General features: G+C 39.7%; 1 protein-coding gene across 2 annotated transcripts in view; it reads left to right on the forward strand.

Annotated features, from left to right (window-relative positions):
* VCL (vinculin) overlaps positions 1-25038 on the forward strand; it is a 110795-nt gene that overhangs the window by 72969 nt on the left and 12788 nt on the right. For both annotated transcript variants that reach the window (XM_043598121.1, XM_043598122.1), the window contains exons 7-16: positions 3183-3273; positions 4556-4703; positions 8539-8692; positions 9922-10097; positions 13105-13295; positions 16602-16801; positions 17931-18059; positions 21686-21835; positions 23130-23238; positions 24362-24664. In XM_043598121.1, coding sequence (XP_043454056.1) covers positions 3183-3273; positions 4556-4703; positions 8539-8692; positions 9922-10097; positions 13105-13295; positions 16602-16801; positions 17931-18059; positions 21686-21835; positions 23130-23238; positions 24362-24664 — 1651 coding nt within the window. The remainder of the gene's footprint in view (positions 1-3182; positions 3274-4555; positions 4704-8538; positions 8693-9921; positions 10098-13104; positions 13296-16601; positions 16802-17930; positions 18060-21685; positions 21836-23129; positions 23239-24361; positions 24665-25038) is intronic.

Consider the following 25038-nt stretch of genomic DNA (forward strand, 5'->3'; position numbering starts at 1 on the left):
GGCTTAATGAAAACTTTGTGGTACATAGTACGGTTGACCACAGGGTTATGGTTATTTTCCCCCTTTATAAATATATCTCAAAATTGACTTCTGGTCCTAGTTGTTCAGTCACTTGGTTTATATCATATTCGATATTAATATACTTCTTATGTTGCTTATGACAATTCTTTTAATTCCATAATAAATACTGCCCTTCAAAAGAAATATATATGGGTTTCTTAGAAGACCAAAATATTTGTTCCCATGGATATTTTTTATTTTAATAGATATGACATTAAAATGTAATATGTTTAAATGTTTATTCAAAACTTGCTCTGTTCCAGAAAGAATGTAAGGTGGTGCTTTCAGTTACTGTCTTAAACACCAAAATTATCTAAAATTCAGGCTATTAAAAACTTTGGTAACTAATTGAAATTCCCAGTTTAAAATTGCAGCTTCATTTCAACTTTGCTGTAGATGCTTTTTAGGGGAAAACCAGCACCTCTGAATTTTAATTTATTGATGCCACATCATCTTCCACTCAGGAGTCAATTACTCACTTCCTGAGAATTAGATTCTCTCCTTCAAGAGTGGTGGTCATTGATGCTTTATTAGGGAGGAAAAAAAACAATTAGTTTTGAGGGTACTGAGTAGAGCAAAGCCACTTTTTTGTCATTATGTTTCAAATCTTTTTTGGGCAATGGAGAATAAAATAACTCCTTTAGGTTAGTGAGGATTATGATTTTGATTTCTAGAGCTTATTTTCTGGACACTATTAACCCAAGCCAACATCAACAAGGCAAGGACCTGCATAACATAAGGTTAGTAGAATCTTTGGCAGCTCTTTTTGGTAAAAGGAAAGAGTTCATGGGTTTGATGTCAGCAAACCTGAGATCAGTTCGGTTTGTAGGACTGAGCCCTTGTTTCTTAATTTGTGAAATTAAATTATATTTATTTATTTTTTAAATGTTTATTTATTTTTGACAGAAAGACACACACAGAGTGCGAGTGGGGGAGGGTCAGAAAACGAGGGAGACACAGAATCTGAAGCAGGCTTCAGGCTCTGAGCTGTCGGCACAGAGTCTGACACGGGGCTTGAACCTACCAGTGGTGAGATCAGACCTGAGCCAAAGTTGGACACTTAACTGCCTGAGCCACACAGGCGCCTCATGTAAAACTAAATTATATTTAAATTTGAGGTTCAATAAAGAACTTGACTTGCAAGAAATCCTCAAAGTTAGTTTCCAAATTAATCTTTTTAATCTTTTGTTTTTTAATCTTTTTTAAAGTAGTCTTCATACCCAACGTGGGCTCAAACTTACAACCCTGAGATCAAGAGTTGCATGCTCTACTGACTGAGCCAGCCAGGGAGTCCCAAACTAGTAGCCATTAATGCTAGAGTAGACACACACAAAATGTGATCTTTGTTCCTGTGAATTTAGGTTTTTGAAATGCAATAAATCTCTGATTTTATTTCACTAAAAACATAGTGTGTTAGGGAAATGGTTATGAAGTATTTTTACATGGATATGATTTCTCTTCAGAGTGTGTGCATACTGCCTCGGTCAGAGATTGTGATTTTTTTTTTTCTGTATCCAGATGAAGTCCTATAACTTATATTAGACACTAACGGCTATCTAATTCTCTGAGGTTGGGAGTTGCCCGAGTCTCTCTAAACAGGTATTGATTTGGGCCTTGCTAATTTGGAATCATGCTAATGCTGATTTTAAAGGCAGGCTTTGCCGTAGAACAAGATGGAGGAGGAGCAGATATTTAAGCCACTGAGAACGAAAGCACTTAAAAAATGCCATTTGTCTGCTTGTACTAATTACAAATGGATTTCAAAATACTGTCATGACTCTCTCTGCCTTCTGTTGATAGATAGCCCCCATAATTCCGAATAACTTAGAAATAGAAAATATTTTCTTTAAATTTTTTTCAGTAATTTAGTTCACTTCTCATTCATTGCTGTGGCTGAGAATTTGCTATTCAGAGTCTTTGATTGCCAGGGTTAAAACGGAGAGCAGTCATTATCTGTTTAAATGGGGAAGGAAGAAATCCTAAAGCCGAGAGTCCTTATAATGTGAGTAGGTACTTTGGAAAAACTGTGGTCAGGCTGCTGACCTTAGGCCTGTGAGCGTTGTCAGCACTTACTCTGTATTAGTATACTGTACTAATTCTTGTTTGAATTAAAAGTTGCGGGGGGGGGGGGGGGGGGGGATGCTCCTTGTGCCCCCGTGTGGAAACATGGTGATACAACACCTTTAAGAACCCCAGTTTTGCAGGATTGGAAAGTGAAAAAAAGTTAAGGATTCAGGGCATTGCCCAGAGCTTCAGAGGTTAAATCCATGCTTTGATGGATGAACTCTCTAAGAGCCAGTTCCCTAGAGCAAAACTTTGATGAAATTTTAAAAACTTCATCAAACTATAGGTATAGTTTTAGTCTGTTTCAGCTTCTCATGCCATATCCTGGGAGGTTTTATGGTAGTTTAATGCTAGCCATTTTGAATCCTGATTGTAAGCAATAAATTGAGACCCGCTTTATTTTATTCTGCCTCTCCTTCCAGGTTAGGATGGTAAAGGAACGAAGAATGAGGAGGGTGAGGAGGATGGCAGGGAAGGCCAGAAAAACACTTTTTTCTTACATTACATTCAGTGGTTTATTTGTGGAATTAAAACTAAATTGCTAGATTAAAATTTTCAGTTTTTTTCCAACCAGTAATTCCAAGTTTTTCAGATTAATTAAGTATAGTGAAGCATCATCCAGTGTTTGTGTATTTCAAAACAAGATGTAAAAGAACTGTGATTTGTGGCGCCACATGCTAATGAGGCTTCCCTGATGCAGGGAGGGCTTTGCCAGGGTTGCGCTAGATGAGTGGAAAGGCTGATAATGAGGCATGTGACAACAGGGCTTTTTCCTGCTGCAGACATTAAGCATCTTTTGGCTTGAGTGATTTTACCAGTTTTAACAGTCTAGCAATAGAGAAACCAGAAAACAAAATAGAATTAACTGAAGATTTGCATGAACAATGCTGCATTTTGACAGAAATAAGCACTCTGGTGTGATGAGAGTATTTTTAAGGCTGTTTTAGGACTACATTAGCTATTGTATGTTAAGTGCTGTAACTTTTTCTCTGTCTTACTTTGTATCATGGTATCTCAGTTTTTGCAAAGAAAATAATTGTGGTGTTTCTCTTCAAAAGGACACTGAAGCCATGAAGAGAGCATTGGCCTCCATAGACTCCAAACTGAACCAGGCCAAGGGTTGGCTCCGTGATCCCAGTGCCTCTCCAGGTAACCCACTGGTTCTACTTTCCTGACAGATACAGTAAAAAGCGAAAAGTCAAGCAAACAAACAAATAAAGAAAGAGGGTCTTTCCATAATCTCATAATTCTGAGATAACTACTGCAACATTTAGGGGCATACTCCATTCTCTGATAGTTTTGACTAATTGAAGCATTACTGGTCCTTAAAAAGATGAACGGCATAGACTAATCACCTCTCATCATGGAGGAATAAACCAAGCTGAAGTGGGCATTCTCTGCCAGAATATTGGCTCACTTCTTCCCTGAATCTGAAAGGTAATTATTCTGAATAAAAACTCTTGTCTTGGGGCACCTGGGTAGCTCAGTTTGTTAAGTGCCCAGATCTTGGTCTCAGCTCAGGTCATGATCTCATGGCTCATGAGATTGAGCCCCAGATTGGGCTCTGTGCTGACAGTGCAGAGTGTGCTTGGGATTCTCTCTCTCCTTCTCTCTCTGCGCCTCCCCCATTTGCTTTGTCTCTCTCAAAATAAATAAACTTAAAAAAATTATTTAAAAAAAAAAAACCTGTTATCTTTAGGGAGTCTGGGTGGCTCAGTCAGTTAAGCACCCGACTACAGCTCGGGTCAGGATCTCATGGTCCGTGAGTTCAAACCCTATGTCGGGCTCTGTGCTGACAGCTCAGAGCCTGGAGCCTGCTTCGATTTGGTGTCTCCCTCTCTCTCTGCCCCTCCCCCACTCATGCTTGCTCTCTGCCTCTCAAAAATGAATAAATATTAAAAAAAAAACCAAACTCTTCTCTTTCTAGTTCCCATTGGGCAGATTTCCATTTATGTCAAAAAAGTATTTAATTTAGTAGATTAAATGATGCCAATAAGAATTGGAAAGAAAATTTGACTTAGGTAAGGACCCAAATGGGTTACTGAGCTGGGTTTTATGGATTTTCTAATCTAATATTCAGTTTTAGATTAATATTTGAATGAATGTGAAAAGCCTAATGGAGGTTAGAGGTGCTAAGTAGTATTAAATTAGTAGAGCTTATTTTCATCATCTGTATTCTTACCACAAGCTGCTTATCATCTCCAGATGGATATGGTTCCAAGTATTTTTTTTTTTTAGAAGTATCTGTGGTTAAAACCTCACCCTCTGCTTATGAGGGCACTGCTTGGCTGTTAGCTATCAGATGTATTGCCTTCTATTCACTTGTCTTCTAAAATCACCCATTCCTTCATGAATGAAATGACTTGTAAAGTATCCTTTCTAAATAATTAATATGTCAACAGTGAGGATATTGAGTATCTCTTTATTTTAGGGGATGCTGGTGAGCAAGCCATCAGACAGATCTTAGACGAAGCTGGAAAAGTTGGTGAACTCTGTGCAGGCAAAGAACGCAGAGAGATCCTGGGAACCTGTAAAATGCTGGGGCAGATGACTGATCAAGTGGCTGAACTCCGAGCCCGGTAAAATTGCTCTACTCTTACCCACGTTAGGTAACAGATCGTATCTCACTTCTGACAAAGTGATTCAGAGACCAAGTCTCTGCTAATTTCCCTGTGTTATTTTTGACTAATGGACAACACAGATTTTATACTCTATTAATTCTTTCAAGATTGAAGTGAACTTCTCCTTTGATAAACTTTCAAAGTAGCAGATTCTTTGTAGCAAGGTTGAAATAGAAATAGAAATATGGTATCTTGGTTTCTAGCCATAGGTTTAGAAAGAATAAGGGGCAGTGGTGAAGTCTGGCATGGGTAGCCATATCTTTTATGAAGGATGGGTAAAAAGAAACAAAGAGTGAAAACACTAGAATTAGTTCATGTTATTCTAAAATCCAGTTAAATAGGTTATCCTGTAAGTTGGTTATTTCTAGGCTTTTGAGTCTCTATTTCGTCATTATTCATTTGGTTTCATAATTCTTTTACTTCCTTTAAGACTTGACTGTTAGAACTTTTCCCCCTGTAAACTAAATCTATATAGTTTACTGTTAAGAAAACTCAGTATAATATAGGCTTCTTTGAAACTCAGCCATAGAGTTAATGCAGCTCTAAAAGATTATCCTCATTTTTATGGACTTTTATAATATCAGCATTGAGGAAAAATTGAAATATGAAATACTAGTGTAGATGAAGTTTAATTTGGCTTCAAGAAAGTCATGAAACATCTTGAGATAATTGGAACATATAGGGCCTCCATACAAACAGGCCTCAGAAATAACCCCTTGACATGTTGTACACCATTACACTTGTTTCAAAATGTATTAACAGAATAAACTTAAGAATACAGTTTTTTGGGGGTGCCTGTGTGGCTCAGTCGGTTAAGCAGCCGATTTCGGCTCAGGTCATGATCTCACTGTAAATTCAAGCCCCACGTCGGGCTCTGTGCTGACAGCTCAGAGCCTAGAGCCTGTCTTGGATTCTGTGTCTCCCTCTCTCTCTGCCACTCCCTCACTCATGCTCTGTCTCTGTCTGTCTCTCAAAAATAAACATTAAAAAAAATTAAAAAAAAAAGAATACAGTTTTTTTAAAGTGTATTTATTTTTTGTAATCTCTGCACGCAACATGAGACTTGAACCTATGACCCTGAGTTGAAGAGTCACACCCTTTTCCGACTGAGCTAGCCAGGTGCCCCAAGAATACAACTCTTAAAGGAGTGGTTCTTAACCTTTTTTGGATCAAAATAATTTTTATAATCTCATGAGAGCCATTAATCTTTATGTAAAAAGTTGCACATAAACTTGCCCCTGTAATATTATGTATAATTTCCCGAGGATCGTGGATTCACTGCAGTCCTGGGAACTCCAGAGGTTTCAGGTTTAGGATCTCTACCTTGTAGGGGAGAAGGAACTGCATAAATAAATGTGATCTCATTGAACCCAGTGAGCCTTTTTCTCCTGCTGTGAAGCAGTCTCCCCTGTCATGAGCATGACAGGAACTTTACAGAAAGGACAAAAAGAAGTTCTGTTCCCATTCGGAGAAATGCCAATGCAGTTTGACAAGATTCTTGGCTCTTCTAATTTCTCACTGCTGGCTCTTTTGTTTGCAGCCTTTTCACAGTGTGGTAGACAGTTTTCACTTGGAATTCTCAAATACACAGTTGTATGTGTTCAGAGAAAGATGAATTTGAGCAAGAGAACAAGGTGGCTGCTGTATGGGATCGGCCATAAATCTGTAAAGAGAAAAGGCTAGAACAGGGAAGGGAGCTATGGGCCTTCTTCACACTGGAGCCTGCAATATCCTTTCCTGATGAAAGATTAGAAAGCTATCCCCCTGTTAGCTTTTCTTAAATATGCCTAGCTATTTAACATTTTAGTGGCTGAAACTCAGTAACAATTTCCTCATTGATAACTCTTCTTTTCACCTAGGGTTTCTAGATTGTAAGGATATATTTTTCCTCTCATGGGGCTCAGTAAACTTTTTATTTGAATGAAAAATTATGTAGCACATCAATATTTTTACATTTTCACAATTGGACTTTTATACTAACATGGTTTCTCATCATGAATTACTAGATATGAAGGAAAAAAGCAAATTAAATCCCCAAAGTCTTCCACTCCTCTGCACATAAAAGGGAAAGCTCAAGTACAAATAAAAGGTATATATATCTTTTATATACCTGGCAATAAATAGTATTTGAGTTCATTACTTCACATATTGGTTTAGATGAAAAATAAGGATGAATTTATTTTTTTAAGTTTATTTTATTTATTTTGAGAGAGAGAGTGTGTGTGAGTGGGGTGGGGCAGAGGGAGAGAGAGAGAGAGAGAGAGAGAGAGAGAGAAAGAGAGAGAGAATCCCAAGCGGGCTTTGCACTATCAGCGGGGCTTGATCTCATGAATCATAAGAACATGACCTGAGTTGAAATCAAGAGTTGGGCACTTAACTGACTGAACCACCCAGGTGCCCCAATAAGGATGAATTTGAAAAGATAGATAAATGAATGACAGATCCATGCTACTATAAAGGGAAGCAAAGATGTTTTGGAGTTCATCCTAAAATCAGAAGCTCAGGTTAAGAGGATAAGCCATGCCATTATACCAACTGATAAAGTTGCCACCCCATCATTGAGTTTACCAGACCGAGTGGATTAAAAATATCTGAGAGCGACTGGGTGGGTCAGTCGGTTAAGTGGCCAACTCTTGATTTCGGCTCAGGTCATGATCTCACGGTTTGTGGGTTCGAGCCCTGTGTCAGGCTCTGTGCTGACAGACAGAGCCTGCTTTGGATTCTGTGTCTCCCTCTCTCTCTCTCTGCCCCTCCCCTGCTTGTGCTCTCTCTCTCTCTCTCAAAACTAAATAAACATTAAAAAATTTAAAAAATATATGAGCTTATAAAAATGTGGCAAATCGTATTTTGTTATGACTTGGAAAGTCTCTTACAAAGAGAAAACAAGTTTCTAATAATGCTCATATTTTTTGAAGTGTATCACTTTTGGGAGAGGAAAATAGTAAAATTAGTTCTTTAAGAATGTGATGGAAAACAACAGTTTCTTGTCACCTCAGTGACAACTGTTTTTGATATTTATAGATTGCATAGGAGTAGAAGGTAGACTTGAAGATTATTATTAGGTTCATTTTAATAATCATGACAATTTAATAACAGTAGTAATTATATGTTCGTATTATTTTATTGACATAGTGTTTTCAAGTTTTGGTTTTTTGTTTTTTTTTTTTTTTTTTTTTTTTTGCTTGAAGCCACTCTGTTAGGTAAGCAGGGCAAGTATTGTTACCTGCACACCCCTCATTTTATAAGTTACAAAGCTGAAGCCCATTGTAAACAAGGTTCACAGGTCCCAGGAGCCAGGTTTTGAACACAGATCTACTTGGTCCTAGTGTCATGTGCTTTCAGTAATACTGTGCTTGCTGCTTCCTGAAACATTTTCAATGTATACTTGCCCATAAATAAGACAATCTAATGGGATTTTTTTTTCTAAAGCACACATTACTATGGTAACAAAACCCTCATAGCAAGAAGATCACAAGCACATTTTCCCCCTGAAGTTCAGACTTGATTATGTAATCACCATCAAAAGGAGAATCATTATTATTGAAATTTGCAGGCTGGTCTGTAAAGTGGTTATGCTGTTCCAGGAAGCTAATGCATATTTTTAAAAGCCAAAGGAGAAAGTGGATGGTTTGGGTGTTTTGCTTTATCTCTTCTGTTTTCTTGTGCTATCCCAGATGTAGTAGGGGAAAGGAAAAAGACAAGCATGTTAACAAAAATGACATATTTGTGCTTCTCATGATATTTTGCTAGTAAGTATTTGAGAGAGTACAATGACAACATCTGTTTTGAGCAGAGGACAAGGAGCCTCGCCAGTGGCCATGCAGAAGGCCCAGCAGGTATCTCAGGGTCTGGATGTGCTAACAGCCAAAGTGGAAAATGCAGCTCGCAAGCTGGAAGCTATGACCAACTCAAAGCAGAGCATTGCCAAGAAGATCGATGCTGCTCAGGTAGTAATGATGGTTTTAAGGAGGGATGGGAAATAAAAGAGAAATGTTCCATAATTATCCTGCATCTCTCTCTCTCCCTCCCCCACCCCCCCCCCCATATATATAGATGGGTAGATAATGGGTGTTTCTAAGTGATGACTGATTCCCAGCAATTACCAATGTTAACACTTCCTCTACTACCACAGGTTTAGACTCATGTTAACTCTATTTTGAAATAGAGATCTTAATTTTGAATACTTTGATTAAAGGAAGTACTCTGGGGGGACCTGGGGGGCTCAGTCGGTTGAGTGTCTGACTCTTGATTTTGGCTCAGGTGATGATCCCAGGGGTGTGGGATTGAGCCCTGCATTGGGCTCTGTGCTGAGTGTGGAGCCCGCCTGGATTTCTTTCTCTCTCTCTCTCTCTCTCTCTCTCTCTCTCTCTCTCCCTCCCTCCCTCCCTCCCTCTGCCCCTGTACCCTGCTTGTGCATGTGTGCTCTCTCTCTCTCTAAAATGAAAAAATTAAAAAAAAAAAAAAAAGAGAAAGTACTCTGAGCACTAAGAAAATTCTAGTTCCTGGTATAGATCACAGTATATAAAAGCTTTTCTTCATCTTAGAATTCATAACTGTATTTGGTCATAGCAATGTTAAAGGGTTAAAGTTTTCTGATGCCACTCTCCTGTAAAATGATTTTCAAGCAGTTCACAGAGAAACAAATGTTTGAGAAATTGAAGAATTAGTAAGGTGTGATTAAAGCAAAGATATGCTTGTGAAGATTCTCTTTTTTAAAATTTATTTTTATTAAAAATTTTAACGTTTATTTTTGAGAGACAGAAACAGAGTGAGAGAGAGGGAGGGGCAGAGAGAGAGAGAGGGAGACACAGAATCTGAAGCAGGTTCCAGGCCCTGAGCTTTCAGCACAGGGCCCGATGTGGGGCTCAAACCCATGAACCATGAGATCATGACCTGAGCCAAAGTTGGACGCTTAACTGACTGAGCCACCCAGTCGCCCCTGAAGATACTTATTCTGATGGGGAAGGAAAAAAATCACTTTTAAGAAGATGGAGGATTGATTTGATTTTGCCTGAGCTAAGAACCTGTTTAAAACAGTAAGAATCAACATTGTAAAAGCGATCACTGGTGTGCCTTGTGATTACTTTTGAAATATTTCTGATGGCCTTGTCAGTTGAATGAAATGTGGTTTATGAGGAGATCACAGTATGCTTTTTTTCCATTTTTATGTGTTTAGAATTGGCTTGCAGATCCAAATGGTGGACCAGAAGGAGAAGAACAGATTCGAGGGGCTTTGGCTGAAGCTCGGAAAATAGCAGAATTATGTGATGATCCTAAAGAGAGAGATGACATTCTACGTTCTCTTGGAGAAATATCTGCTCTGACTTCTAAATTAGCAGATCTACGAAGACAGTATGTATTTAACTTCTGACATTGCCTTTTAATCTCTCTCTTTTTTCCCCCAAGTGCATATATAGTTGAATGCTATAGGTTAAATGCACATGTGATGCTCTTTCACTGTATTCTTGTTGATTCTGTGTGACATGGCTAGGTCAGGTATTACTTCTGTTTTATTATTGACATAACTGAGGTTTAATGATTTATTGATGATCACATGGTTTTAAATTAATGTATTTAGGATGCTAAGAACTCCTTTTTTGAGATCCACTTTTTATTTCTAAGCTAGGACTTTTCCTGCTATATCATGTTTGTGGCATAACTGTTTCCCAGGCACAAGAGGGAAATATTTGTGGCTATCTAAGAAAAGATACTGTGGACTGTGGACAGGGGGGAGGGGGAGGAGGCATAAGAAGATGCTTTCTTTTCTCCCCAGCAATGTTATTTCTTATGTAACAGTTATAAAACATCCTTAAATACAATGTCCTCACCACAGCTACTGCTTTTAAAGGCTTTCATGGCTTCTACTTTGATTATATAAAGAGGTGTTGCTTTGTTCCTTTGATCAGTATTTTTCTCTCTTAAATAAACTGCTAAAAGAACATTAAAAAAGAGGACAAAAGTCGCTTCTTCTCCACCTCAGGCCTCCAGCCACTTCTTCAGGGATAACCATAGTCAAGTATCTTGTGAGATTTGGCTTTTCATTTAACTTGTATGTTTCATTTCCTGTTCTTCCCTGGGAGAGTACCTAACCTTGTCTCAGTGACTTGTACTTTAGAATTCTTTCAAGTCTTGTATTGACCAAGAGGACAATACTGGCTAAGAAAGCACACTCCTGCCTACCATGAATAGGAGATGGGTGGGAGCAGGGTAAACATACTTTAGGCAGGAGGTTGTGATAGAGACCAACTTAGCAGCTCAAGTTTGATTACATATCAAGGTTGATCATTTGGGAATCACTGTTTTATACCCCAAATCTTGAGTTGTGTAGGTAGAGAAAATAATTTGATCATTGTAAAATATAATGTCTTTACAGTTAGGTCTATGTTTGTTAATATTAACCCATTAATATAATCTGTTTACATTATCACTAGTTTAAAATACTCAAAGGAGAAACTGTTTTAAGGACCAGAACACGATTCCATATACATATCAGGCACTCATTAATGTTTCTTAATGATGAAGAGAGAATTGATGCTAATGGTGAGAACAGCAAACCTTCCTGTGTGGTCATATGCCATCATTACTTATTAGTATAACATATACATATCCATAGCTTCCTGACAGTGGGAGTAGCCACGATCAGAACCAAAGTAAATACCTTCTTTGTCCAGCTTTATAATGGAGAAGGTACTGAAATTTAAAATCACAAAGGAGTTCTTGAGAGAATATCTAAATTAGTTGTTCTGGCTGGTAGGCTAACATTTTCATTTTTACAGGTGAGGCAGATAAGATTAACCTGAAGTTTTCTCTAGGTGGACTTGAGAAATAAAATGTGTCATATTTTTTATATGTTCATAATGGTTAGAATCTGAAGTCTTTGGAGTAGGGTTTTGGGGGCAGTAATCTCCCTTTGTGATACATAATTGTGATTCTCTTTTTATTTCTGTATTTGGTTAAAGAAACTCAAGAAAAAGTGGAGGCCAGAAATGTGTAGTGGCATCTAATGTCTAATGGAACTTAATAGTTTGAAGTATGGCCAGGTCTGGTGGCAACTGGAAACTACTCCCTCTGTTTGTTAGTAGCTGTATGGCATGCTGTCTGCTTCAGTCTGTGTGTTGATTTTGTTTATTTGGGTTCTTTGTCTAGCTTTGCCCTACCATGTCCCAGGCTTTCTAGTTCCAGACCCACCGCTAGTTGACTATGCAGTGTTTTTGAAGCATGGGCCAAGGACAACATACCTCAGAACCACCTGGGAATCTTGTGAAAAATGTACAGCCTGGACCCCCACTGCGTTTACAGTGGGGTGTACTTAATCATAATCTTTTCTGGTGGTGCATTTAAAACTAAGATCCCAGATGACTTTTATGCACACTGGAATTAGGTTCCTTGCTTGACTGTGTTCATGTTGTCTTTGAGTTAGATAACCAGTTCAATCGGTTATGGCAAGAATTGGAGAATTATTTTGATACCAATGTAAGTAGCTAAGAGTGAGGACTCTGAAGTCATAGTGCCTGGGTTTGAATCCCTAGTCCACCAAAGTAAGTGATAGGATCTTGGGTAAGTTATCCAACCTTTTGGTCCCTCAATTTTGCTTTTTGAATAATGGGGATAATACTGGTATCTACCTCTTAGGTTTGTCATGAGGATTAAATAACATAAGAGTGTTATTTACTATCAGAGTTGGGACTCAAAAAATTGTACTACTTACTACTAGTTCTATAACTAGTACTGTAGCTGCTTCAACTACTGCTATACAACCTACATGGCTACTTGGGCCTGCCTAATCCCTGAGGGAACTAGTGTTTTCCTTGATGGTCAACTGAGGGGTCAGCCAATGTAGTGATTTTTTTTTAATGTTTATTTTTGAGAGAGAGAGCGAGCGTGCGCGCGTGCGTGCGTGAGCACGAGTGGGGGAGGGGCAGAGGGAGAGAGAGACACACAGAATTCAAAGCAGGCTCCAGGCTCTGAGCTGTCAGCACAGAGCCTGACACGGCGCTTGAACTCACAGACCATGAGATCATGACCCGAGCCGAAGTCGGATCCTCAACCTACTGAGCCATCCAGGTGCCCCCCCCAACTTAGTGATGTTTGATTGAGCTCAGCTAAGCAAATGGTTGAGCTTGATTGAGGTAGATTGACTCAAACTCATATTTAATGTTTTAACTGGGATACTGCAATCTGAATTTAAATGATCAATTTCTTACTTTAGTGCCAAATAAATAAACCACTCTCCTTCCAAACTAAGCTAATAATAATCATTAGCAATTTGGCATCTCATTAGCATTTGTGTAGCAATTAAAATCCTCTCACTGTAAATAGTGTCTATGACAGGATGGCTTTTTTTTTTTTTCCTTTTCAGGGGGAAAGGAGATTCCCCAGAGGCTCGAGCATTGGCCAAACAGGTGGCCACGGCCCTGCAGAACTTGCAGACCAAAACCAATAGGGCTGTGGCCAACAGCAGACCCGCCAAGGCAGCTGTCCACCTGGAGGGCAAGATTGAACAAGCACAGCGGTGGATTGATAATCCCACAGTGGATGACCGGGGCGTTGGTAAGGCCATGAGTGCACTTAACCCTCCATAAACTGGTCTTAGTGAAAATAAGCAAGTTGTTGATAGAGATCCTGTTCATCTGAAATTAGGTGCAGAAGGGGTTCTTCAGCTACTGGTGAGTAAATCATCCTACAGTGTGACTCCATTTCCAAATATAGCCCATAAATGATACCTGTGGCTTATTCAAAAGAATTTGTGAGTAACTGATTTTGCTGTGGGCAAATAGAAAGGTCCTCAGGTTGGAATCGAAACTTTGAACTAATTATTTCCAGTCTATATGTACTTCCATTCTGTTGTATTTCTATTACACTCATTGGAAAATACCCAGTTAAATGTAGTTTTTGAAAATAAGTAAGAAGCACTTAGCTACCAAGGGTGTTTTCATTTTTGAGGGCTCCTGCATTACACAGTCACCAGTAGAACTGATAACCTAAAATTTTGATTTTGGGGAGTTTTTAGGGATGAATCTGTAAGAAGTTAGGTCATATTATGATAGCAAATCTGCTGAAGCTGAAAGATCTGTTTACTTCATTTACTATTTTTGTTGAATAAAAAGATTAATTTTTAAATTGGTGATTCCCAGTTTTGGGGAATCAGACAGATGTATAATTTACTGGGGGAGGAATAAACTGGTATAAAGGTTCTGAATGGCAATTTAGTATTACATATTAAAAGCTTTAAAAAAGTTCATACTCATTGACTTAGCAATTTGACTTAGAGGAATTTATTATAAGAAATAATTAGACATGTTTCTATACAGAGTTACATATGAGAATGTATATAAACAGTATAAATATTTAATAATAAGTAAATGATCAATAATTATGGTTAATATGATAAAATATTACATAGATGTGTAGATCATGATTTTTTAAGAATACTCAATGATGCGGAAAAATGCTCCCATTAAATAAAAAGAGGCAAGGAATAAAAGTTAATGTAAAGTACGATTTCAGTTTTGTAAAAGAGAAATGTGTATTTGTATAGGGACATGCAGTGCATTAAAAAACCACTGAAAGATTTGCAATAACATGGATGGATCTAGAGCGTATAATGCTAAGCAAAATATGTCAGTCAGAGAAAGAGAAATTCATATTTAGAATTTAAGAAATAAAACAAATGGACAAAGAAAATAAGACAAAACAAAAAAATAGAGAACTTAGAGAACAAATTTTGGTTGCCAGAGGGGAGAGGGGTGGGAGATGGCTGAAACAGGTGAAGGGGATTAAGAGTACACTTATGGTGATGAGCACTGAGTAATGTATAGAACTATGGAATCACTACATTGTACACCTGAAGCTAATATAACACTGTAAACTATACTGGAAGTAAAATAAAATAAATAAATAAATAAATATCAGTAGAATAATTTTTAAAAAGACTGGTAGGAAATGTTCAGCTGTATCAGTCTCTGAGGATTATGGGTGGATTATCTATTCTTATTTATACTTTCCTGTATTTCCTAATTTTTTTTCTATTGTTAGGGGAAAAAAAAACCCACTAAATGTTTTTTTTTTAATTTATTTTTTTATTTTATCTTTTTTTTTTTTTTAATATATGAAATTTATTGTCAAATTGGTTTCCATACAACACCCAGTGCTCATCCCAAAAGGTGCCCTCCTCAATACCCATCACCCACCCTCTCCTCCCTCCCACCCCCCATCAACCCTCAGTTTGTTCTCAGTTTTTAACAGTCTCTTATGCTTTGGCTCTCTCCCACTCTAACCTCTTTTTTTTTTTTTTTCCCTTCCCCTTCCCCATGGGTTCCTGTTAAGTTTCTCAGGATTCACATAAGAGTGAAACCATATGGTATCTGTCTTTCTCTGTATGGCTTATTTCACTTAGCATCACACTCTCCAGTTCCATCCACGTTGCTACAAAAGGCCATATTTCATTTTTTCTCATTGCCACGTAGTATTCCATTGTGTATATAAACCACAATTTCTTTATCCATTCATCAGTTGATGGACATTTAGGCTCTTTCCATAATTTGGCTATTGTTGAGAGTGCTGCTATAAACATTGGGGTACAAGTGCCTTTATGCATCAGTACTCCTATATCCCTTGGATAAATTCCTAGTGGTGCTATTGCTGGGTCATAGGGTAGGTCTATTTTTAATTTTCTGAGGAACCTCCACACTGCTTTCCAGAGTGGCTGCACCAATTTGCATTCCCACCAACAGTGCAAGAGGGTTCCCGTTTCTCCACATCCTCTCCAGCATCTATAGTCTCCTGATTTGTTCATTTTGGCCACTCTGACTGGCGTGAGGTGATACCTGAGTGTGGTTTTGATCTGTATTTCCCTGATAAGGAGCGAAGCTGAACATCTTTTCATGTGCCTGTTGGCCATCCGGATGTCTTCTTTAGAGAAGTGTCTATTCATGTTTTCTGCCCATTTCTTCACTGGGTTATTTGTTTTTCGGGTGTGGAGTTTGGTGAGCTCTTTATAGATTTTGGATACTAGCCCTTTGTCCGTATGTCATTTGCAAATATCTTTTCCCATTCCTTTGGTTGCCTTTTAGTTTTGTTGGTTGTTTCCTTTGCTGTGCAGAAGCTTTTTATCTTCATAAGGTCTCAGTAATTCACTTTTGCTTTTAATTCCCTTGCCTTTGGGGATGTGTCGAGTAAGAGATTGCTCCGGCTGAGGTCAGAGAGGTCTTTTCCTGCTTTCTCCTCTAAGGTTTTGATGGTTTCCTGCCTCACATTCAGGTCCTTTATCCATTTTGAGTTTATTTTTGTGAATGGTGTGAGAAAGTGGTCTAGTTTCAACCTTCTGCATGTTGCTGTCCAGTTCTCCCAGCACCATTTGTTAAAGAGACTCTTTTTTCCATTGGATGTTCTTTCCTGCTTTGTCAAAGATGAGTTGGCCATACGTTTGTGGGTCTAGTTCTGGGGTTTCTATTCTATTCCATTGGTCTATGTGTCTGTTTTTGTGCCATAAATGTTTTTATTAAAAAAAAAAAAAAACAACAGGGATACCTGGGTGGCTCAGTCACTTAAGTGTCAGACTTGGTTTCAGCTTGGGTGGTGATCCCAGGGTCAATGGGATCGAGCCCTGAGTTGGGGCTGACTTGCACGGAGCCTGCTTGGGATTCTCTTTCTCTCTCTCTCTCTCTCTCTCTCTCTCTTTCCCTGTCTCTCTGCTCCTCCCCTATGCATGCACACACGTGTCTCTCTCTCTCTTTCAAAAATAAGTAAACTTTAAAATAAAACAAACAACAACAACAACACAATAGTTTACCACAATGGTACTGCAGTTGCCTTCTCTGGGTCTCTGTAAGTTACAGTGCTTTCCTCTTGATCCAGGTCAGGCTGCCATCCGGGGTCTTGTGGCCGAAGGGCATCGTCTGGCTAATGTCATGATGGGGCCGTATCGCCAAGATCTTCTTGCAAAGTGTGACCGTGTGGACCAGCTGACAGCCCAGCTGGCTGACCTTGCTGCCAGAGGGGAAGGAGAGAGTCCTCAGGCGAGAGCACTTGCATCTCAGCTCCAAGACTCCTTAAAGGTAGAACTTTGGAGCACACATTATTACATTTCTATGCTTACTATTATTGAAAAATGGGAGGGGAGAGATTTTTAAAATATACAATTTCTTGAATCTAGGGAAAGTGAAGAGTGTGATCAAGGAGCATATAATGAAGTCTAGAACTTACTAGGAAAAAGCTCACCTGTGTTTGACTGCAGCTGAAGTTGTTTTCCAAGTCTCAGTCAAGCAAGACCTCTTTTGTGATATTTGTTCTACCATATGTCCTCTGTGTTTATTTGGTCAATATTTTTCTTAAAATGGACTCCCTTTTTAAATTTAGGTGGATTTATTTAAAAGACAACTTTATAATAATCATGAAAACATGAGCTTGATGTGCTAGTTACATTTTTCCTAATATTCTTTAGAAGAAAACACATAATTATCAAAATGAAAACACTGTTCTGTCTAACACCTAACATCATTTCAGGTATCGTGAGTGTCACCCACTTTGAGAAGCAGTGGGAGTGACTGAGACTTCTTTCTATAAATCCAGAAAACTTAGATTGGACTAAGTGTGATAACTATGAAAAGGAACCTTTTCCGTGACTTATAAGAATTGTCTTTAGATTATGTTAAGAAATGGGTACATATATTGGTTATCAAGTTTTTCTAGAAACTTAACTGAAAAAACATGTGTCAGAAAAATTTCCCGTTCTTAATTTCTTTACTCTTAATGTAAGAAAATGCTTAGAGATATGACACTGCATCTGCCAAACAATCCTTACAGCTTCTGTGGCCATGATTAGGCTCCTCCAACATTGGGAGTGGCGAGGAACTCTGTTTACATTTCAGGGTCTTCTGTTCTACCCCATGAACCTCAGTACCATTTCTTAGAAGCCACCAAGAAAGGAAGTAAGATTTCTTGTTTGGGTGGAGAATGTGGGTGCTGTCTTACCTCTCCTACTAGACATGAATCTCTTAGAGGGTAGGATTCATATCTTACACCTGTTCCATGCTGGTTCAGTGCTTTGTACATAGTTATAGTAAATACTTACTGAATGAAAGATTAAATGAATGAATGAATGAATGTGTCACTAAAGTAAGGATATTGGCAGATGTACCTTTTGGACATTTTTGGTAATTTTTATTTGTGAACAATGTTTTTAAGGATCTGAAAGCCCGGATGCAGGAGGCGATGACTCAGGAGGTATCAGATGTTTTCAGCGACACCACAACTCCCATCAAGCTGTTGGCGGTGGCGGCCACTGCACCTCCTGATGCTCCCAGTAGGGAAGAAGTGGGTATCTGGAGTCTTCCTTTTCACACACACACCCACACACCCACACGCGCACGCATGCATATTTATATATATTTGGATATTTGTAAAGGTAAAATTTGATTTCAGTGTGCATCAGAGGCAGTGGTTGGGAAATTGTGGGTGAAGGGTGGAAGGGCAGAAGAGGAAAGGCCTTGCTACCTCTTCTTTTAGTTATCAGGTGTGTCAGTAATGTCTTTAGGACATTTCTTGAGTTGTAAGCTGTAGAAGACCTGACTATCAGAGAAGAAAACAAATGGGTTTTGTTTTTATGGTGTAACAAGAAACACGGACATAGGTAGCCCTGGCATTGGTTCAGCAGCTTGACACTGTGACAGCTGGCATTTCTGTGATTTTTTTTTTTGGTCTTTTCCTAATGGTGTGAGATGGCTGTTGTAATCCTATGCATCATGTTCAAGGCAGGAAGAAATGAAGGAAAGGGCACTCCAGTCACAACTGTCCCTTTTATTAGGGCATTTTATTCTCAACGCAAAAGTCACAGTAGTCCTTTTAAATGATTTGGTGTCGTTCTTCTACTCACCCCCTTCCGATGACTCCCTCCTGTCCCAGAGGGAAGCCAGGATCCTTACAATAACAGTAAGACCAGTGATGTGCTGGTAGACTGGCACTCTAGGAACGAAAGCCTAAAAACCAAAAAGCCCTGATTTGTAATGTTTGTTTGTTTCCATGATGTAAATATTCCCATTGTGGATGTTTCGGTGTGGAGTCACTGAAAGCGGTTGGGAAGAAATGGGTGCATTTGACTCTTATGAGCTGGTGTGAGTGGTTACGGTGACTTCACACCACTGCATCTGGTTCCCCTCTACCTCTCTGACATCATGTTGTACCACTCTTACCCTGCAGGCTGCTCTGTCTACACTGACTTCCTTGTGTTGTGTTCCCAGCATGCCATGTTTATATTTTCCATGTTTGAACGTTGGGGCCGTTGCACTTGTTCTCTCTGTTCCTCCCATAGATAATTACATGTATTATTTACTCTCTTCCTTGAGCTTCTACTGAAATACCACTTTTGGGTCACTGCCCAAGATAGCATCCCTACCCCGCCCCCAGCGATTTCCTAATCTCCATATCCTATTTTTCTCCTCAGCATTTATCAACATTTGACATGTTTGCCTCATTTTTTGTTTGTCTGTCTCCCTCACATTAGCATGAAAGGCCATGTAGGCAAGGAATTTGTTTTGTCATACTTTATTCCCAGTTCTTAAAACAATGCCTGGCACATTGTTGGTGAATGAATGAAAGTAAAGTTTTTCCCAGAAATCCTCCAGGTGACTTGCTTATGTTTCATTGACTCCATCATATGGCTGCTCCAGCTGTAGAGGCATCTAGGAAAGCAAATATTGGCAGCAAAGAAGAAGGGGTTATTGGGTCAGGCACCCCAGACCAGGTAGCATTGGTGGGTTGGAGGTGTGTGTTATTCTTACTTGCTGATGACCCCGATTTTCTTTCTCTGGCCTGGGCGTAGTTCAGCTCACGGTCCCCTTAGGCTAAGATGATTTGCTATGTTTTTCAGTCCAAACTTCTCTGAGTTTTGATGAGTAGATCAAGTCTCTCCTGGTTATCCCCAATTTGATGCTTCGTTGGGACATCAGCATGTGTTGTCCTTTTCCTATTCTCTCTCTCTTGGAAATTTGGGAGTTGCCATTGACTCTTCTCATACCAATAAATAACTTAAGGCAAGATAATTTGATCTCACAAATATTTCTTGAATCCTTTACATTTTCCATTCACACATTGCTGCAGCTCTAGCTCTGATCCTTGTCCCCTGCTGCCTGAATGACTGCACAGCTGTGACTCGTCTTCTTTGAACCTGTCACCAGGCCACCAATAAAATAAAAACAGAGATTTGACCTTCTTTTCCTACCCCTTCAGTGAGTCTTTCCTTTCACATAGGATAAAGTAGGACTGGGATCTACTTCTAATACTCTCTCTAAACCTGTTTCCCACAAACCTCTGCCTCTCAGTTCATGCCCCAGCAGTACTTAATTGCTTATGGTTTCCGGCATACTCTGCCCGTTCTCCCTTCTATGTCTTTGTTCTTTTTGTCTCTGCCTAATTATCTTCCCCTTTTTCTTTTTTGGCTAATTCCTATATATCATTTATCCTTTAATCTTTTACTTCCTGGATAAGGTTAAGTGCCTTTCCTTTTGCTTGCATGGCATCTGCTTAGTTTTATGATTGTACATAGCACACTTTATATAAGTATCTGTTTATGGGCCCTTCTTACATCTGAAGGATTTGAGCTTCTGAGATGCAGAAATTGTGTGTTAATCATTTTTGTATCTTTAGCACCTACTCCAGGGTCTGGCACATAGTAGGTGCTTAGTAAATTTTGATTGAGTGATACGAAAAGCAGGCTAAGTGGCCAGTTAAGTCAGAGGGAGCAGCAGACAAGGCTGGAATTGAAATGACTGACTAGGGTAAGCAAAAGCCCCGTAGATCCAGATTATGGGAGACCAGCCAAGATAAGAAAAGGACTGAGGCCAGGAGAAGGGGGGACTAGGAAATCAGAGATTTAGACAAGGATTCTGAGCATTAAATGGCAAGAACCAGGTGGCTGAACCCACAAGAGGCCATTATGGGGAAGAGACTTGTGTGGGTCAAGACAGCACCCTGGGAAGGAGACTGGAGTCTGCTGTTGAACCAGGAGGGCTTGAGGGCTTTATAGGTGGTCTGCCCTGGTCCCTGCGTATGGGCAAGTAGACCCTCAGGAGGAGGCAAAGGAGAGGATGGATTCTGTCAGGCAGTTTCTGATACGCTCTGTGTGGAGTGTAAACCTGATGCAGCACTGCTTGGTATGCCTTGCTTCTTCTCAAAGCATTGTTATCTAAGCAAGTGACAGAAGAGCTTTTGTTATTTTATCTAAGTTAAATAGTCTACTTCATTGTATGCAACTTTGCATAATATCCATGTCAACAGAAAAGCTAACTTTCTTCAAATTTGAGAGCTGAATGGACAATTCAGTAGATAGGTTTTTTATTTGGGATAATAAAAATCAACCTTCCCTGCCCTAGTGTTAGGCCCCATTGTGAGCACCAGCTATCATTTTTCTCGTGGAGGTCAGGGGCAGAGTTTTTACAACATTAATGGTAATGGATATGTGAGCGATTCTGCCTTGAGGAGGCTGGAGTTCGGGTTAGGACTGTGGATATTCTTGGCTCTTAATGCACCCAGCCACCTGCACTGGAGCCTTGAGTGGGTTTGTCTCTCTTCTTCAAACTCCGGGATAAGACTTTTGGGAACAGGGATTTTTGGTCTTCACCTTCTGTGAAGTCCTTGTTGTAGACTTCACAGTGCTGTGTGTTCTGTCTACACTTGGTAAGCATTGGTTGAGCTGAAATTCAAGGGTGTGTGGGTGTGCGGGTGTGCGCATGCACGCACATGATGCCTGTGGCCAAACCTCTGAGGAGATAGAGCAAGGCCAAGACCTGGCGATTGATTGTTGTCTTATTAACTAGGGTTTGATGTCATCTGTGAAGTCTTTGCTTGAGTGATTGCTGCCTCTGCTTAAAGTGAGAATTTTTCTTAGGCTTCCTGACCCATTTGATTGAAATAAAGTTTCCTAATGTTTTTGTTTTTTTCTCAAGGTATTTGATGAGAGGGCGGCAAACTTTGAGCACCATTCAGGAAGGCTTGGTGCCACAGCGGAGAAGGCGGCTGCTGTTGGAACTGCTAATAAATCCACAGTGGAAGGCATTCAGGCATCAGTAAAGACAGCTCGAGAACTCACACCCCAGGTTAAATTATGCTTGCTTTTTATTGTTTCAATATTCACCCTACAGTGTTCAGTAAAGGTCAATTACAGAACAGTTTCTATACATTTTTGAACACTTATTGTAAATTGTCGTGAAAGAAACACACTCATAGTCTCAAAATCATTTTTATATTGTTGTAGTTTTCTGTAATGATCATAGATTACTTCTGAAAGTAGAAAACTAGTAAAGTGACCCCTCACCCACACTCATAGTTAGGGAAATATTTGGATAATCTTCAGAGGTTAGTCTTTGAATTTTAGAGCTTTTGCCTTTCCCTGCATCTCTTTGAGGATATTTTTTAAAAATTCGGTTGTGTTCATAACTTGTTTTCTTTTTTCTACTTCATTATATAACCAAGTTATAGCCAGTATGCTGTGAATAATATAGTAATCAAATTATAGGAAACTCATCTTTTTAAAATTGATTTATTCAGCAGATATTTATTGTGTACCTGTAGTATATTAGGAACCGTGCTAGGCTTTACATGTCTGTGATACTGGCTTTGGTGGGAACATGCAGGGAGAGATTTAAAAAAAGAAAGCACATTTTTATATTGTTTATCTTTTGTCCACATGGCATGTTAACAAGTTAGGTTCTCTTGAAAAATCATACATGTCCAACTTCTAAAAAACACTTCCATAAAATATGAACATGAGTAACTTTCTTTAATTTTTTTTTTTTTCAACGTTTTTTTATTTTTAGGACAGAGAGAGACAGAGCATGAACGGGGGAGGGGCAGAGAGAGAGGGAGACACAGAATCGGAAACAGGCTCCAGGCTCTGAGCTGTCAGCACAGAGCCCGACGCGGGGCTCAAACTCACGGACCGCGAGACCGTGACCTGAGCCGACGTCGGCCGCTTAACTGACTGAGCCTCCCAGGCGCCCCTATAGTGACTTTTTAAAAAATAAATATTCATAATCAGTTTTAATTAATTTTTAGTATCTTTCTTGGTGATGATTTTTAAGGTGGAAGAGTCTTCCCAAGGGCTTAAACATAGGTCAGTTTGGTGTATGTTTGGAAGTACCAAGTGAATGCTGTTTACTTTGTCATTTTATTACCTTCCCCACATCAGGCTGTGACTGTAAAATCTTCTGCAGGGGCCCATTTGGGTGAGATGTTTATGAGACCAAATCTAATGTGTTCAGCCTGAAAAGAGACTTACCCATTTTTGGCTTTCTAGCGCCATCTGTAGGTAGAGAGGGGAAAGCTTTGCTGAAAGTTTGTATTCCAGCGGGAGGGTGCCCTGAGGTTTAAAGGTTGTTTTGTCATTGACAGGTCGTCTCAGCTGCTCGAATCTTACTTAGAAATCCTGGAAATCAAGCTGCTTATGAACATTTTGAGACCATGAAGAACCAGTGGATTGATAATGTAGAAAAAATGACAGGTAGAGCTGTGTGCAGAGTTCTTACTGTCTAATCCTTGAGGAATGAGTTCTGAGAAACTCGAGTAGGACTGGTTATATGACTTAGCTGTAATTGGATGAAGGGACGGTCATGTGCCCGACAGTGTACTTGGCCCTGATTAAGGCTGCTGAGCAGCGGCGGCTTCTCATTCAAGCCTTGCAATTTTGTTTGAAGAGAGGCTCTTTGAGTCTCTTTTATTTTAATGCTGCCCTCCCTGTGTGATGTTTATTGTTACAGCTCCTATCTTCTCTTTGAATAGTGCCTTTGCTCAGTCTGAACCAGAGTTTGGTTTCAGAGGCTGGGAGGCAGTGTTTGTGGATACAGTAAGTGTCCCTGTCATTTTCAGTGGGTTCACATTTCAAGGAACCACAATAGCTACCATTTAATTCAACTTGTCTCAGAGTTTCCTCCAACTTATCAAGTACGTAGTTTTAAAAAAAGGAGAAACCAACCGCCAACAAACCTGTGTCTGTGCAATTGAAGTGGCACCTCTGAATCTTCATTCTCTGTGGAGGGAGGGATGGGAGAGGAGGGAAGGAATGAGGAAGGCAGGCTCTTCGGCTTCCCTGCAGAACTTGCTGGGACAGGGTCCGTAGCAGCCAGAGATGAAAGTGGAGCTCCTGAGGTATCGTAAGAGAGGCAACGGAAACAAGAAACAGGTGGTTAGGGTTATTAGACTCCTCTGAGTGGCTCATCTTGGGCACTGCAAGCTGCCAACAAGCAACAGATGGCTGGGGAGTGAGGCAGAAAGGGAGAAAATGTTATTAACACAACGTGGAGATGCGGTAAAGGCTTGAGACGCAATCCTTGTTTCCTCCTGATGTCGTTGCAATTCTGGTTGTCTGTTGTAGCCACAGGAAGGCCAGTGACCACGGTGGTACGAATGCTATGACTCTATATGGCCCTCCTGGTCTCCATCTTCACTTTTTTTTTTGAACTAAGGTATTCACCTGGAAGCTTCTGATTGTAGAGGAAGGGCTTAGAGCTGAAGGAGAGAATTCTGGGTGTTAGACTTTCACGTGAGAAACTTGAGTGGACAACAGGGTTTTTGAGTCTCTCTTCTTCTAAAATAGAAACTAAATTACATTCCTTTTCTCCTGACAGGGCTGGTGGACGAAGCTATTGATACCAAATCTCTGTTGGATGCTTCTGAAGAAGCAATTAAAAAAGACCTGGACAAGTGTAAAGTGGCCATGGCCAATATTCAGCCACAGATGTTGGTCGCTGGGGCAACCAGCATTGCTCGCCGGGCCAACCGTATCCTGCTGGTGGCTAAGAGGGAGGTGGAGAACTCTGAGGATCCCAAGTTCCGTGAGGCTGTGAAAGCCGCCTCTGATGAATTGAGCAAAACCATCTCTCCAATGGTGATGGATGCAAAGGCTGTGGCCGGAAACATTTCTGACCCTGGTAAGCAATTCATGGTGTGGTTCACCTCACTTGAGAGGTTAACTCAGGAAGCCGACACAGTGGTAAGACGATATGCACCCACCTGCAACCACCGCATACAATATCTGGGAGCCGAAACTGCAGATACTTAGTTTGAGAGTGCTAGATTAATCTTTTCATGTCCAAAAAAAAATATTGCACAGACTAATTTCTGCAATATTGCAGGTTTGTTGCAAGTTAGTTTCTCTGGACCAACTTTTCTGTGCTTGTCTGATTAGATACCTCCTGGTCCTGTTTACTTGTTATTTTGGAAATTGCCCAAAAGATGCATGATAACCAATGTATAACTTCTTTTCTGCTTTTCTTAAAATGCTTTTACTCTGTTAAACATTTTC

Source organism: Prionailurus bengalensis, chromosome D2 (genome assembly GCF_016509475.1).
Source record: "Prionailurus bengalensis isolate Pbe53 chromosome D2, Fcat_Pben_1.1_paternal_pri, whole genome shotgun sequence".
Taxonomy (NCBI): Eukaryota; Metazoa; Chordata; class Mammalia; order Carnivora; family Felidae; genus Prionailurus; species Prionailurus bengalensis.